Source organism: Lampetra fluviatilis, chromosome 1 (assembly GCF_964198595.1).
Source record: "Lampetra fluviatilis chromosome 1, kcLamFluv1.1, whole genome shotgun sequence".
Classification (NCBI taxonomy): Eukaryota; Metazoa; Chordata; class Hyperoartia; order Petromyzontiformes; family Petromyzontidae; genus Lampetra; species Lampetra fluviatilis.
The window spans coordinates 20049239-20064394 of record NC_136275.1 but is presented as its reverse complement, the minus strand read 5'-3'; the positions used below and the strand labels follow the sequence as shown (position 1 = coordinate 20064394).

The window sequence follows — 15156 nt, the reverse complement described above, 5'->3', positions numbered from 1 at the left end:
TCCATCTTAAGAGCATACTGCAAGGCCGCATGATCCGTGCGTACAATAAACGAACGACCGTAGAGATACGGTCGAAATTGGCGGAGAAAGTAAACAATAGCCAAAAGTTCCCTGCGAGTGACGCAGTAGCGAGTTTCTGCGGGAGACAAAACCCGGCTACCGTACGCCACCAAGCGCTCCACACCACCTTTGGACTGAGACAACATGACCCCAATGCCCGTGTCACTCGCGTCCGTATCCAGAATGAAGGGGTGATCGAAATCAGGATAATCCAACGTCGGTGCCGTAGCCAATCGATCGCGCAGGCCCTGAAACGCCGCCTCTTCTGGCGGTCCCCAAGCAAATTTCCGTCCTTTACCCATAAGGAGGTGCAAGGGCCTCGCGATCGTCGCAAAATTCGGAACAAACCTCCGATAATATGAGGCAAACCCCAAAAACCGACGTACATCCCCCACCGTGGCCGGGGTTGGCCAGTCACGGACGCACGCTGTCTTGTCCGGATCCGTGGCCACCCCGTCCGCACTGACGATATGCCCCAAGTAGCGCACGGACTGTTGCAGTAGGTGACATTTCTTAGGCTTAAATTTCAAATTAGCGGAACGCATCCTGGCGAACACAGCCTCCAACCGCAGTAGATGCTCATCAAATGTGCGGCGAAAGACGATAATATTGTCTAAATATATCAGACATGTCTCCCACTGCAACCCCATTAACACCAACTCCATCAACCTTTGAAATGTGGCAGGGGCAGCATTCAACCCCATCGGAAGACAATTAAATTGGAATAACCCCTGCGGCGTACGGAAAGCAGTCTTCTCCCGCGAGGGCTCGTCAAGGGGAAGCTGCCAGAATCCCGAAGAGAGATCTAGCGTTGAAAAGAACTTCGCCCCCGACAAGGCATCGAGAGAGTCGTCCATACGCGGCAGGGGGTACGCATCTGCCACAGACACTTTATTTAATTTCCGAAAATCCACACAAAATCGCAATTTGCCGTCCTTCTTTTTAACCAAAACAACAGGCGCGCCCCATGGGCTGTTAGATGGAGATATTATGTCCGCAGCCAACATGTCATCCACTGCCCCTCGAACCTGATCTTGCTCCGCCAGACTCATCCGATGCGAGTTTAACCGAAAAGGGGCAGCGTCCCCTGTGTCAATATGATGGTAAAGCAACGAGGTGCATCCCAAGTCTAAATCGTCGGAGCTAAACACATCAGAATAACTCAATAATAATTTACGAAGCGCGCAACGTTGTTCCCCGGAAAGGGAAGGATTTTCCCCACACAATTCGGCGATCCAGCGATTATCTGCGGCCCCAGGGCCTGAAACACCACCAACCATGACCTGGCTGCCCAGATGATCCTGTGCCGTAAACGCCGTAGTGGCATGTGCCACAACCGTACCAGCCGGCACACACACATTTTCGGTACTTGCATTAAGCACCTGCAGAAACGGCTGCTGGTCCGGCCAGACAATAGTTTGCGCCCCAACGAGCGCCGATCCGCCCGTTATGGTGGCGGACGGCGACAACAAAACCCCAATTGCACCTTGACGACCAGGCACAGGCTTCCGATATCGCAAGGGGATAAGCATCTGTGAGCCAGGTGGAATATCAACAGATACCTCGGACAGCGCCTGCACCTGGGCGACCGGAGCAGGTCGCCCCCAGGGCGACGGTAGAAATGTAATTTTTCGCCCACCCGGTAATTCAATGCAGTTTTCATTAATTCTGATTAGAATGGGCATCTTGGCCAGAAAGTCAGTTCCCAACAGACAAGGAAGCGCAAGGGACCTCGAAATTAGCACAATTCCCGAGGCCGACACTCCCCCGATAGATATTTTAGCGTCCACCTGGCCCACAATGTCCATGCTACCCCCCTTCGCAGCGACGCAGGAATCGTAAACCGGACGCACGGCCTCTGGTGGGATGCCCAACAGATGGAAAATTACATCCGATTTAATGGTCGCGGACGCCCCAGAATCCACTAAAATACGCACCTCCACCCCTTGTATAGAACCAGGTACAGTGGACGAACCAGTAGCGGCCGCGACGACCCGCCGTGCCAATTTAGGCCACTGCGTTACCGAGCGACGTGGCCCAGTCGATGGCCTCCCCCCGTTATTAACAACACCCGGATCGCACGACAACGGTGATGAGTGAGGTGTCAAGCCTTGCCGGGTGTCTGGTGCGCACCGACTTGCCTGTCCTGGAGGATCCTTCCGTGGCACGTCCGATGTCGAGGCCTCCTGCTGGGGCGGACCTGGGACACGGGCCCAGCAGTCCCTGGCATAATGGCCCTTACGGCCGCAACGGAAGCAGTCGATGTCGTTGCGCCGCGCCGCAGGCCCCCCGTCCCGACGCTCCCGTGTCGGCGGCGCAGATCGCGGCCCCGGCCTACTGCGGGCCGACCACTGAGCAGAGGCGGCTGTCAGCTCCTGCGGGCCCCCCCCCCCCCCCCATCAGGAACGTACACCGCCTTCTTGGGATCCCAACCCATGGCACCTCCTTCGACGATGGGCCCCCCCGTCCACGCCGTGACTTGCTTCCAACGGCGCAGGTTGAACTGGGCATCAAGACATTTAGCGGCCGCCCGGGATGTCAGCTTTTCGTGGCCACACACCAACATAGGAATCCCCAAATCCCGGGACAGCTCGAGCATCTTACCCAAGATAAGAGGTTCGAGCAGGTCAGGCTCCGTCTCCGGGTCTATGGCCATGGCCAACTCCAATACCGCACCCCTGTATGCCACCGGCGACTCCTCAGGTGCTCGCTGGCGTTGAAAAAACCGGCGATGAGCATCATCCGGTGGCTCATATGCATCTGCCATCTCGTCGAAAACTCCTCTCAATGTTTTCTTCTTCTCGGCCTTCATAGAATGGAAGAATCTCACCGACTCGTCATCGAGAAGAGTCGGTAAAACCTCCAATGCCTCAGCGTCTGTCCACCTTGCTGAGCGTACCGCCGCCAAAAATCTGCAGGCGAAAGCACTCCAATCGCCACCGATGGAGAATTCTTTAACGGTCGTGAGATGACGACTGCGACTCCTTGTTGCGCCGTCCTCAGCCGATGACTCATCAGGCGGCATATTCAAAATGGCGTCGCATCGCAACGTGTTCAAGATGGCAGCCTCCCGCCGCGGAGAGCGCAAGATGGCGGCTTCCCGCCGTTCTCCTGCCACGCCCAAGATGGCGTCTTCGTGCCGCGTGGCCGATGGCGCCGACAGCGGAGGCAAGGCGGCGACCTGCAGACCTCCATCGGCTCTCCCCAATGCCGTCCTCGGCGTGACGAGCTCGCACAATTGCGCGAGCACGATTTTCAGTGTCTCCAGCTGCGCCGCCATCTGTCTCCATCGCAAGTCCGCGTCCTCCGGCGCAGACGGGTCCACCGACGCGGCGACGTCTTGGACTCCCGCACGGATCTCCTCCTCCATTGCAGGCAGGTCCACCGCCTGAGGAAGGTCGTCGTCGTCGGATGATGTAGCAGATGATGGCGCAGGAATATTCTTTCTTCTGAGCTGTTTTGACATGCCGTTTCACTTCTGACACCAGTGTAATAAAGGACTCGTTCACTGGGTCTGTCTCCGTTGTCCTTTATTTGGGTTCTTTACACTTGTCCCACATGGCCCTCGCTCAGAGCCTCCCCGCTTGGCAGCTCCACAGCTGCCTTTGCTCCCGTAGCCCTTCTCGCTCCTGCAGCTCCGCTGCAGGTCCCCTGTGCAGTCCTCTGGCTGCTCTCACTGCAGCTCCACCGCTGCTCCCCGTTCTTCCGTGCTCGGTCACCGCTGGCCGACGGTGCCGAGTCTTACTGGGTGTGTGACGATCTTGCCACTCTCCAACCTCCGCCCTGCGTGGCCTCACTCTGTCTCTATCTCCAACACTCTCCCTTCTCTTCCGGTATCTCTCCCTTAAGACCTCACCCCTCTCTCTCACGTGACCTAACTCCTCCCCCCCGTGACGTCATATCCGCGAGGCCGTTTACGCCCGCATTACACAAGGATGATAACTTAAAAGATATGAATTGCTTCCAACATGTTTTATTAAAATGTTTTAAGAACAATCAAACATAGAACAATTATTAAGTTAAATAAATTAAGTTATAATACAAAATTTAAAAAATCTAATCAAAAAGTAATAAGACTTTTCAAATTGCAAATATTCGCAGCCTTTGCGATTTGCTAATCGCATTGTTTCAAATTGCGATTTCGATTTGAAATCGATTAATTGTTTAGCTCAACTGGCTACCCATCACCTCGTGTGCCATGCCGGCCTTCATAGGTGCTCGCTAACAGCACTTGCGCCAACAGTCTGTTAAGGTTATAAGGGGGATCTTTGTCTTGTGTGCATGTGTGTGTTAGGGGCGCAGCCAATGTGGGTGTCATAGGTTTCCAGACCCCCCCCCACCAGATGCTTTAAAATGTTGCGAAGAGAGACCCAAAAAGATTTAGACAAAATCATGGTATTTTTGAGTCCCAGTTTTTCTCCCTTCAACAAGGTGATTGTGGCGATGACGGAATCTGTCAATACACAGTACAGTAGTGCGCAGATAGTCGCCTCAGTACTGAGTAGCCAGTAGTTGCGTAGATTTGGTTTGTTGCTTGATAATACTATTGGTTTTGGAAAGCCAATACAGTTGGTTGATAGACAAAAAGTTTCATTCATATGTGGGTGACAGGGAACCCGAGTTCTGTAATATATGCTTTTAACATAATCTTACAAGTTCAATTTAGTTAAACGTGTTGATTAGTTTTTGTCAGAGTATAGCGCGGACGACAGTGATTCACGACAGGATTTGCAGACGAACGGATCACTGCGCAGCTCTAATCTAATATACTTTTAGTTGTTTCGGTAAAGTCACGTAGGTAAAAAATGAAATTAAAATTAATAAAAATAAAATAAAAATCACGACGTTTCGGAGGCAACACAAGTCTCCGTCATCAGGTGTGATCGTCACAGCCAGATTTGCTGCATCATTTTTTACCTACGTGACTTTACCGAAACAACTAAGAGTATGAATCCTTGCAGTCACGAAAGCTTCAAATCTAGAATCCAATCTAATAGCCAATCACCACCGGGAGGAACCCTTCGCTGGTCGCACACCACCAACTTCCAGAGCGTGTGGCCGCGTTCGTGACGCGTGCGTGCTCATGCGCTCTGCCTGTCCCCCCCCCCTTCCCCCACCACCTTCGCAGCATTGACAAGTCGAAGGCGATGTCGCTGCTCCTGCACGCTGGCGACATCAGCCACCCCACCAAGGAGTGGCCCCTGCACCAGCGCTGGACCGAGGCCCTCATGGAGGAGTTCTTCAGGCAGGTCCGTCTCACCGGCGGTCGTTTGCTGTGAAACGTCTCGCGCTTCGCCGTCGCCGTGATAGCCACAAGCGAAGTGGTCGAACTGGGAGGGAAATGGTCACGATAACGACAGGAAGCCATTGCCGCCCGTGAAGAATCCTCGTCGGTGGAAATCAGCCTGAACATTTTGGGGAGTCGCTCCTTCTTCTCGGCGCCCACATGCCGTTTGGAATTTCTCTCCGCCCGGTTGACTACACTGCTTATTACCTCCCCGCTGTTAGTCCAGACTCGGCATCTCCAGTCCCTTCTCTGGCTCAGAATAGTTATTTCCAATAGCACTCTATAATTTTCCCCACCTCTTTGCCCTTCAACCTCCATCCACAATCGTCACCCCCCTCCTGTTCTTCGCCTGGTTGCATGCCTTGTAGATGCCGTTGCCTCAGCCAGCGTTGCACACTGTAGGACAACTCAGCTTCGGTGTAGTTTGCTCTGCTCACTGGTGCACACCTTTGTGTTTTCGTTTGACTATTTCTCTTAATTCATATGTACTACTCATTTTTTATGCGATCATCCTGTGCAGCAAAGTAAGATGATTTTAATGTAGGGACGCTTTGTTAATTCATATTTTTTTCATACATTTTATTAGGCAGTTGTTGATTAAAAATACGTGATACTTGGCACCTGAAGTTCATTAACTTCAAACGCCATGAAAAATAATAATTTTTGGATGCATGGTGTCACTTTCCTAATGTCCGTGTCCAGTCACCTCATGACAGCCGCCACAATTCCACCAAGACCACATTTGTGAATATTTGGGTGTTTTCTGTTGAAGCAGATGCTTGCATGCCCGCTGACTCATACGCATTTTGCGAACCCTATTGCTCCCGTGATGGCTTAGTCACTGGGAACAAATCGTTTCATTTTCGTGAGGTCATGAGTTCAAAGCCCAGTCAGAGAATCAGAACAATGCATTGTCCACATCAGAGTGGGTAACAATGGAGCACAACCTGGGTAGCATTGCTCTTCAATAATTCACGGGTGTTTTTGTTTTATCGTCTGGATATATGTACGTATGCTGAACTTCTTTCGCACCATACGAAGCCAACCGTGCTTTATCGGAGGACGAATGACTACTTTGTAGTCTGTGGTGAATTGGTGCATTCAACAATTTAAGATGTTTGCAAGGAGTGGCTCGATCAGAGAGCATGGAAAGAAATTGGGATATGCCTTGCATGGGCACTGCACAGGTTAACTTTGTAAGCGTTAACATTTTCCAGCTCCTCGGCTCAAGCCAAGGTCATTGGAATTGCCAGCACATTGCTGTAATGTGACAGAAAGCTCACTTCTCTGCAACCACTGTCAGCTTGCTATCCCATTGCTACATACGTGCTGCCCACGCCCCCTGCGTATTACTCTTGTCGTGCTGAGCGCACATTGTTCAAACCAGGGGCTATTCAGAAACAAGCAAAGGGCCAGACGTGCACCTTATAATCCAAAGAGGAACTCGCGGTGCAATTTTACTGGTGTGTGATTGTGCTCGATTGCTATATGCCATTTAGGCGCCTCCAGTAGGGGGATGCAGATACGGTGAAATGTTGGACTGAGCAAGTTGGCAACGTTGTCCTATTACCGAACATATCTGAAAAAGAGATTCGTAGCTCATCGGATTCCTTCAGTCGAAATAAAGTTTGTGATTTGGAAGTGTCTGTGTTTAACATAAAAGTTCTAAATTACATATCAGGTCTTGTGAACTATGCCCATCCATGTTAAGTGCCACCATACAATGTGAAAGCAAATTCTGTAGCTGCATGTGGAAATGTCATTGATGCACGAAGACAAAGATGCCCTGTATAGCCTTAATAGTCTATTGGGGCAAGTGCTGTTCGCAAGCACCTATGAAGGCCGGCGCGGCACACGAGGGGGTGGGTGGCCAGCACCACGCCCGACCGCCTTTGCCCCCCTAGTGGTGATGTTTACACACCGCACCAGGTTCTCATTTTGAGACTGATTCGACCTTGGGGAGGCCCATGACCGGTTCAGATAATCGTCATAGGTGTAAATGCCCACGTGATATGCCACTTTGCAGAGTAATATTTTGTGGCCAAAAAAGCTTCTGAAAAAAGTGGGTCGCACCTGGTAAAATATAAAATAGTTTAGATAGTTTTTAATATTTTTTGTCTCCCAAGTGCTGATAATCAAATTTCAAATTCCACTCGCCCACTGGGTGTTGTGCAAAGCCAGCATTGTAGTGCCCTGTGCCTGCCAATGCACCAAAGCTTGCTATACTTTTCAACGCAAGCACATCAACCTGGAGCCTCGCATACATATCAGCGATCTCAGCAGCATGGAAATAGAGACATCAAGCTCGTGGTGTCAATGTCTCCCGTGAGCCAATTACGGAAACAAAACAGACATAGCAAGCGTCTGAGCCGCTCACCGTATGACACCAATCGATGACCACGGTTGGCTACATACGGTGCAAAAGAAGTTCCGCATACATACAGAAGAGTATATCAGTGGTGTGAGCGACGTTTATTGATGTGATCGCACGAGGACATTCTCAGGCAGGAATATGGCCCAGCATGAAAATTGTCGAGACGTTATTATACTTCGATTTAAAGCTTTCGTGACTGCAGGGATTCATATTCTTGGATCTTTCGGTAAAGTCACGTAAAGGTAAATAATAAAATAATAAAAATAAAACATAATAAAATTCTCAAGACGTTTCGGCCACAACACAAGCAGCCATCCTCAGGTGAAGAACAGAGCTGTCGTTAGGAGCGCTGTCTTTCCAACAGCTCTGTTCTTCACCTGAGGATGGCTGCTTGCGTTGTGGCCGAAACGTCGTGAGAATTTTATTATTTTTATTATTATTCTACGTGACTTTACCGAAAAACGTTACCGAAAGATCCAAGAAAACGTTATTATACATTCGCTAAGAAAATTATTTATATCGCTGTAAAGTGAATGCAGCCTATGAACAAATCACCCAGAATGTGCCCCATCTCATCAGACATTGAAAACCAAGCCGGGTTGAGTTTGGAGAGTGTTTATATGGGTGATGGAGATGACTGCTGGGTGGGTCCCGTTCACAGCTGAATATCGGAACACCCAAGCGGCTCAGCCTTCATTTTATTTAGAGAGACATAGCGCCGTTGTTTTAAAAAAAAAACATTGTACTCACTGCAGAGAACTGTCGCGACACAACCGCACTCTCTACGATAGCTGGCACCAAACCATATCACACAACCTCCTAGTGGGAGCCTAGGTACCGATGAAGTTCTTTAATTTTACTTTTCTTCCGGTACATAATCGGAACAAAATCGGAAGAAAAACTGATGATATACACGTAATTCTAGATTTGAAGCTTTCGTGACTGCAAGCATTCATACTCTTTGGTTTTTTCGGTAAAGTCACGTAGGTAAAAAATCAAATAAAACTAAATAAATAATTTTTTTGTTTTCATTTTTTTTATTTTTTACCTACGTGACTTTACCGAAAAAACCAAAGAGTATGGATATGCACGTACCTCAGCGGAATGGAAAAGGGTTACGTTGCTCTAGGCTGCTGCTGCTGCTGCTCCTACTGCTGTTGTGGGCTACTTGGTGGACAGCAGAGGGTAGTGCAGTTAAACACATTGCCGAACTATAGTTTATATCTATTCTACCCACCTTCACCAACCCAGACTGACCAGAATGATGAAAGTATGGTAAAATAACGCCCACAATATGCAAAGTGTGAGTAGGCCTTAATCCAGCAGTGGAAAAAAAGCCTGTGCATGTACACATACAATGTGAATGCAGTTTTGTGTGGACCATCATTTCCAATGTTTTTTGATTTTCATAATAAGTATTAATAATTTAATATCATAATATCGATCCTCCTGGGCTAGATAATTCATGAAAAGGGATCTAGACAATGGTCTCAAGCATGGAAACAACTCCATGCAGCTGTGCATTGATGGCTGCTGAGTTTACAACGGACATATGGTCCCTTCCTACCTCGCAGGGGAGACCTGTGGAGGCATCTCAGGTCGTGACGGAGGGGGGGGGGTGTGACCGCCGTGTACTTATCGCGCCCGTGAATGGCGAGGTTAATGGGTGTCAGCTCGAGGCAACGGGAGACAAGTGGCGTTGTTGTTGTTCGGACAGAATCGATACGCGGTGCCTCATCCGTCAGCGTCGCAACTATGTCACCGCGAAGTCAAGCGTGGGATCGCTCTCTCCAGTCCGAAATTCATAACGGGTTACAAACCACAACTTCAACAACAAGAAAAGGCATTTTTAAGATCGGAGGGGGTTTCCTGCCGAGTTGAATTGTCTAATCTCGGTCGGACTTCTGTCCGTTAGATTTTTTAATCGCAAAATTTTTTTTCCGCTCGACGAATTGAAGGCGCACGTTGAGACGTCTGCGGAATATTTATGAACGCGTTCCGCCTTGAGTACCGATAGCCAGGAGTGGTGCAGCCGATGTGGTTGGGTGATGTAATCACAAACAACGCACATCTTCTTGGTTCTTTCGGTAAAGTCACGTAGAAGGGAAGTAATAAAATAATAAAAATAAAACATAATAAAATTTTTATCACGACGTTTCGGACACAACGCAAGTAGCCGTCCTCAGGTGAAAACCAGGTCTATCGAGGCGACAGCGTCTGACAGACCTGGTTTTCACCTGAGGACGACTATTTGCGTTGTGGCCGAAACGTCGTGAGAATAATTTTATTATGTTTTATTTTTATTATTTTATTACTTCCCTTCTACGTGACTTTACCGAAAGAACCAATAAGATGAATCCCTGCAGTCACGAAAGCTTTAAATCGAAAAACAACGCACAGACAAGGGTCTCACGTACACAAAGTTAAAGAACATCAAGGCTCGTTTATTCATCACACTTTTTTGGATCGGGTGATTTTAAACAGCTTGTACTTAAATCATTTCCTTTTGAGCATTTCTGAGCCAGTTTCGACTTTTTTACGCCGATCAGCAGAGTGTAACCTGATTGTGATAGTATGCCTTATTTTTGCATTCTGATTAAGGAGACCATCTTTTCATTCGGATGTGTTTCATCATGCTTGTGTTTAGTTTGTTGTCCTTCCCCCGCACCTCAGATTTTCACGGTTGGCTACGTACGGTGTGAAATAATTCCGACATACATACATAATCAGCTGCGCCGGTGAAGTTGCATTGACAAGCGGGCATTGTGCAGTTCGCTCAATGGCCGTGGTGCTGAATCACTGCAGCGTTGTTCAGCATTAGCAGGTGTGGCAGCGCCCCCTCGTGGCGAAGATGTAAAATGTGCATAGATGTTGAGTTGTTGGCCCTCTGTTTTGCCGTGGTCTGGGCAGGGTGACCGTGAAGCGAAGCTGGGCCTCCCGTTTTCGCCCCTGTGCGACCGAAACTCCACCATGGTCGCCCAGTCACAGATCGGTGAGTCTTCACTCGCCCTCGTCACACACTCTCGCACCTCCAATTAGCACGGTTGGCTACTTATGGTGCAAAAGAAGTTCAACGTACATACATACATGTGTAATGAGATAGTGACATCTGCTGATTTGTAAAGCGAAGCACGTGTACAGGCACCATTATAAACATTATCCAATCCGACTTAAAGCGTTCGTGACTGCAGGAATTCATATTCTTTTGGTTCTTTCGGTAAAGTCACGTAGATAGAAAATTATGAAAAGGTAAAAAAACTACGACGTTTCGATCGCAACACAAGTGATCATCCTCAGGTGAAACAAATACAGCAGGCGGACTGCTGAGATAAATATTGCGAGAGAGCTACCACAGCCAAAGGCAGAGCCACTGCAGCCTTTGGCGGATCTCCGGCAAAACTCCACCGCCCTCCCCGGCACGCCGTCAGCCAGCGGCGAGACCGGGAATGGACGGGCGGAACCAGCCGTGTGATCAACCGTGTGCGTAGTCTGTAGAACGTGACATCTGAGTGTGCGCCAATAACGTTGGCTTGTGCTGTGCCGTATGTGGAATCAAGAAGAGCACCCTCTACACGACGTGTCGTGGAAGTCGCTCATTACACATGCATTCACTCTCGCTGCACCCTTGAGTCACACATCCTTCAAATGAACCACCTACAAGACGCGACTTTCCATCTGTATGTACTATGTTGAATTTATTTCGCACCGTACGTAGCCAGCTGTGTTAATCGGAGGTGCGGGAGAAGGACAGCAAGCTAAATACAAAAGCAGCTACAAAGAAATTAGTTTTCAATTTAGATGAAAAGTGCATAGCTCTAGTGGCTTCCTAATATCGGAACGAAGAGCGTTCCAGGTGGCCGCAGGAGTGCATCTGAAAGTGTGCGATGCAGTGACAATCTTTGTCCGATGGGGAGCGAAGATTAGTTGTGCATGGCAACTCCTGTGTTCCCGGCTGGAAGTTCGTATACTTACTTGTAATAAGTTCAAGAAGATATCTTAGGTTAACTCTTTTCCGTTTCATATTCTTGGTTCTTTCGGTAAAGTCACGTAGAAGGAAAATAATAAAATAATATAAATATAAAACAATAACAACAATTATATAAGTGTTTACTCTTTGAAGTCCAAATCGTGTTCTTGTCTAAATGGTGCACAACGGTATTGTACTCTTTCAAATTCAGGTCTGTATCTTAGTGGTGTACAATCCTGCTTCGAATGTAAGAAGAAAAGTAAAGTAGTTGAGATAAATATGATGTTAAAGATGTTCATCCACGCGAGTGCCAAGCAGAGCTGTGAATTATAACCCCGAATTGTACAATCCGTGTTTCTCCAGCTTCTTCTCACTTGGATGAATATTGGTAAAAATATACGAATGTTCTGTCGTCCAATCCATACTTCTAATTGACCGTAGCGTGTAGTCGCAGCAGTAAACCTTAGTGCTAATTTTCTTTTTTTTTAATCAGTGATGACACACTCTTCATTAAGCCCTGCCACTCGGGCTGCTGTTGTTGTTCGTGGATCTTTTTTATTTCCCCTCTCCGTTCTGTGATCGGCGCTTTGTACCACACTCGTGTTGAGTTATAAAAAAAAACAGTTTTGACAATCACTAATAAATCCTACCGACCATTTAAATCAATCACAAAAATCCGTTAGAATCATTATTTAATCACTGATCGAAAATCGCTTTTACATGAAGAAAGTGAAACTGGTTTCGTACAACTGATATGATTCACGGATTTAAATTTTACCAGACGAGAACCCAGGAAGACAACAAGTCCCATTTGCAAGGGTGCCCTGGATCAACGAGTTCACAAAACACTGCAGATTCAACCAAAACACAAAGAGCTAAGAGTTGGACAAGAGACTTTGCTACTCATCGGCAATACATACAAATTGTCAAAGCAAGCAAACATATGCAAGCTACGCCCACACAATTCACGTTAAAAAAAAGCTGTCGATCACATTCCACTTGCAATTACGAAGTTAATACTGTAGTTAAAAAATAGTTTGGTATGAAAAATACCAATTGAGAGAGGATAGCATCTATGACTTATCACCGTCATCATCAGGCAAGATCATTCCAGTTACGGTTGAAGGCCTCCCTAAGTTGACACCATAATTTCACGGTCCTGCGATCTCGCGATCCACACAACACCTGGGCCTTCTCTCAGCCGTGTTCCGTGCCTTGGCTACTGCTGGTGAAAACGTTAGTCTCGACACGAGCAGGGCTGGTCAGTGGTCAAGACGTTAGTCTAGACCACTGACCAGCCCTGCTCGTGTCCTGCCCAAGACCACTTACGCTTCTTAACTGCGTGGCTTATTCATGTAGAACCAGGTGAACACTATGTCTTCTTTAAACATTTGCAGATTGTAGCCCAGCGCAATTTGGTGCTGTAATTAATTTTCACTTTACATTTCAGTCAAAACGGCCACACTCAATTATTTTATTTAATCAATGTAAACAGGGCAAGCCACTTTGTGGAACAAAAGCAAATCTGCGTCCTATCCCCCCTTTCCAGTATCTGCTCATGACCAAATCAAACCCTGCAATTGAATTGTTGAACGTTATAGATTGCCATTCGTATTAACGTATTGACGTTGAGCGTGACCCCCGTCGCTAAAGAATGCATGGCAGGGTGAGAGAAGGGTGGGGGAGGGACCCTTGCATTGACGTCCACAGCATTCCTGCTGTGCAATTAGTTCTGATTAGAGCGCTGCACAATACACAGTCTTTCAGTATCAATGCGCGCCTTTTCATTTTTGCACGGATCAAGCCCCTAACGCTGCTTGTATTAAAATAGTTACAAGCTAATTCTATCGCTTGACCATTTCACAAACATTAACCCATGCCCTTAGCATGCTATGTTGATTCCTTTGGGGCTGCAAGATGGCCAGGGGATATCAGTATTTTAGGTTGTCGCTCGTATGCGTGGTTGTTTTTTCGATACCCCAGATTCCCTAACGTGAGAGCCTAGTGTTAGAAACATATACAGTATATATATTCTATCCTTACAGGCATTTTCACAGTGGGTGACAGTTAATTTCACTAAAACAAACTGGGGACATGTGATAAATATTCATCATCCTATGGGTGTATTTGTACAAACAATACCTAAACGAATGAGTTAAATTTAATTTCAAAGCACGGTGCAAAATAAGTCAAGGATTTTTGACAGCACTCACATCAGGTACGCCAAACTCGTTTTAATTGAGTGACTGAGAGTTTTTCATGGTCTCACACTCACACAAACTTAATCCAGGATTACCGAGTTTCTGGCTTGCTGCCCTCACTTTGGAATTAGCCTCAGAGGCACCCGACCATTCAAATCCTGTAGCTCGGTATCCAAACCATTCCACCTCCACAAATACAGAGCCTCCTTGCTCACCAACCCACACATCGACAAAATCCTGCATTTGAAAATTCACCAACAGAGGGCAGCCGAGGTATCTAAACGACATGGCGCCCTTCCTTGGCCAATGCTCTGCTTCCACATAAGCTGTTCGTCACTTGTGCTGCACTGACACCGGTCCATTTAATTAAAGGGAGAGGGGTTCTCATAGCCACATCCATTCTACGCTTCCAGCCCTGAAACGCTCTGCCCGTCTTGTCGAAGCAAATCCTATGCATGGGGAGTGGTGAGATGGCAGATGGGAGGGAAGCATTTGGCAGAGGTTTGCCGTGTGGCTCCAGGTCAGGGTTTTCCAGCCAAGGGCTCTATTCAGGCTCTCAGGACGGCAGGTCGAGTGACAGCTCAGCACCCACCGGTGCATTAGAGATGGCCTCCGCTTTCATACCGTGCTCTGTTTAATTTGCCTGCGCGTGTCGCACGCAATTACGAAACCGTGACTTCATTCCACTCCTGCACGGGAGCCACGGCAATTTGCTAGTATTAGGGGCTGTTTGGGCACAATGTTGTTATTGTAGAACGCTGGAACAGGTTATACAACAATGCATCATGGAACACTACTCCTATGAACCTTTCATTATAGGAAAAGCAACATTCAGTGGCTAGTCATGAGGCATCGCTACCTAAACGAGAAGTGCAACAAAAAATGCACAGCGCCATTATCCAATTAACTGTACATGTGCATGAATGCGGCACTGTGCTTTACGATGATGTTGATCAATTATTTTTGAATACATAGTTTCTCATATCAGCTCGTCCTGACACTCAGAGTGATTGTAGTGGCTTAAGGATTAAAATACCAATGGTGGGCTCAATGTGGATAGGATTTTTTGTTTGTATCATTGCTGTTTTTATCACCTCCGCATCCTGCATCGTAATAAAAATAGCCTTATCCCGCAAAGCTTCCAGTGGTCTGTTAAATCTGTTATAGGAGCTTCCTGCTTCTATATTTGGGAAGCTAGTTGTTGAGCATTTTTTTTTTGCGTGAGAAAAGTTGGTTACATGTGTGCACCATCCAGTAACGTTTGTCT

General features: G+C 47.6%; 1 protein-coding gene across 10 annotated transcripts in view; it reads left to right on the top strand.

The window, feature by feature from the left end:
* Nucleotides 1-15156, top strand: part of LOC144933790 (dual specificity calcium/calmodulin-dependent 3',5'-cyclic nucleotide phosphodiesterase 1A-like) — a 180963-nt gene that overhangs the window by 156203 nt on the left and 9604 nt on the right. For all 10 annotated transcript variants that reach the window (XM_078858946.1, XM_078858964.1, XM_078858927.1 and 7 more), the window contains 2 exons: nt 5189-5309; nt 10632-10713. In XM_078858946.1, coding sequence (XP_078715072.1) covers nt 5189-5309; nt 10632-10713 — 203 coding nt within the window. The remainder of the gene's footprint in view (nt 1-5188; nt 5310-10631; nt 10714-15156) is intronic.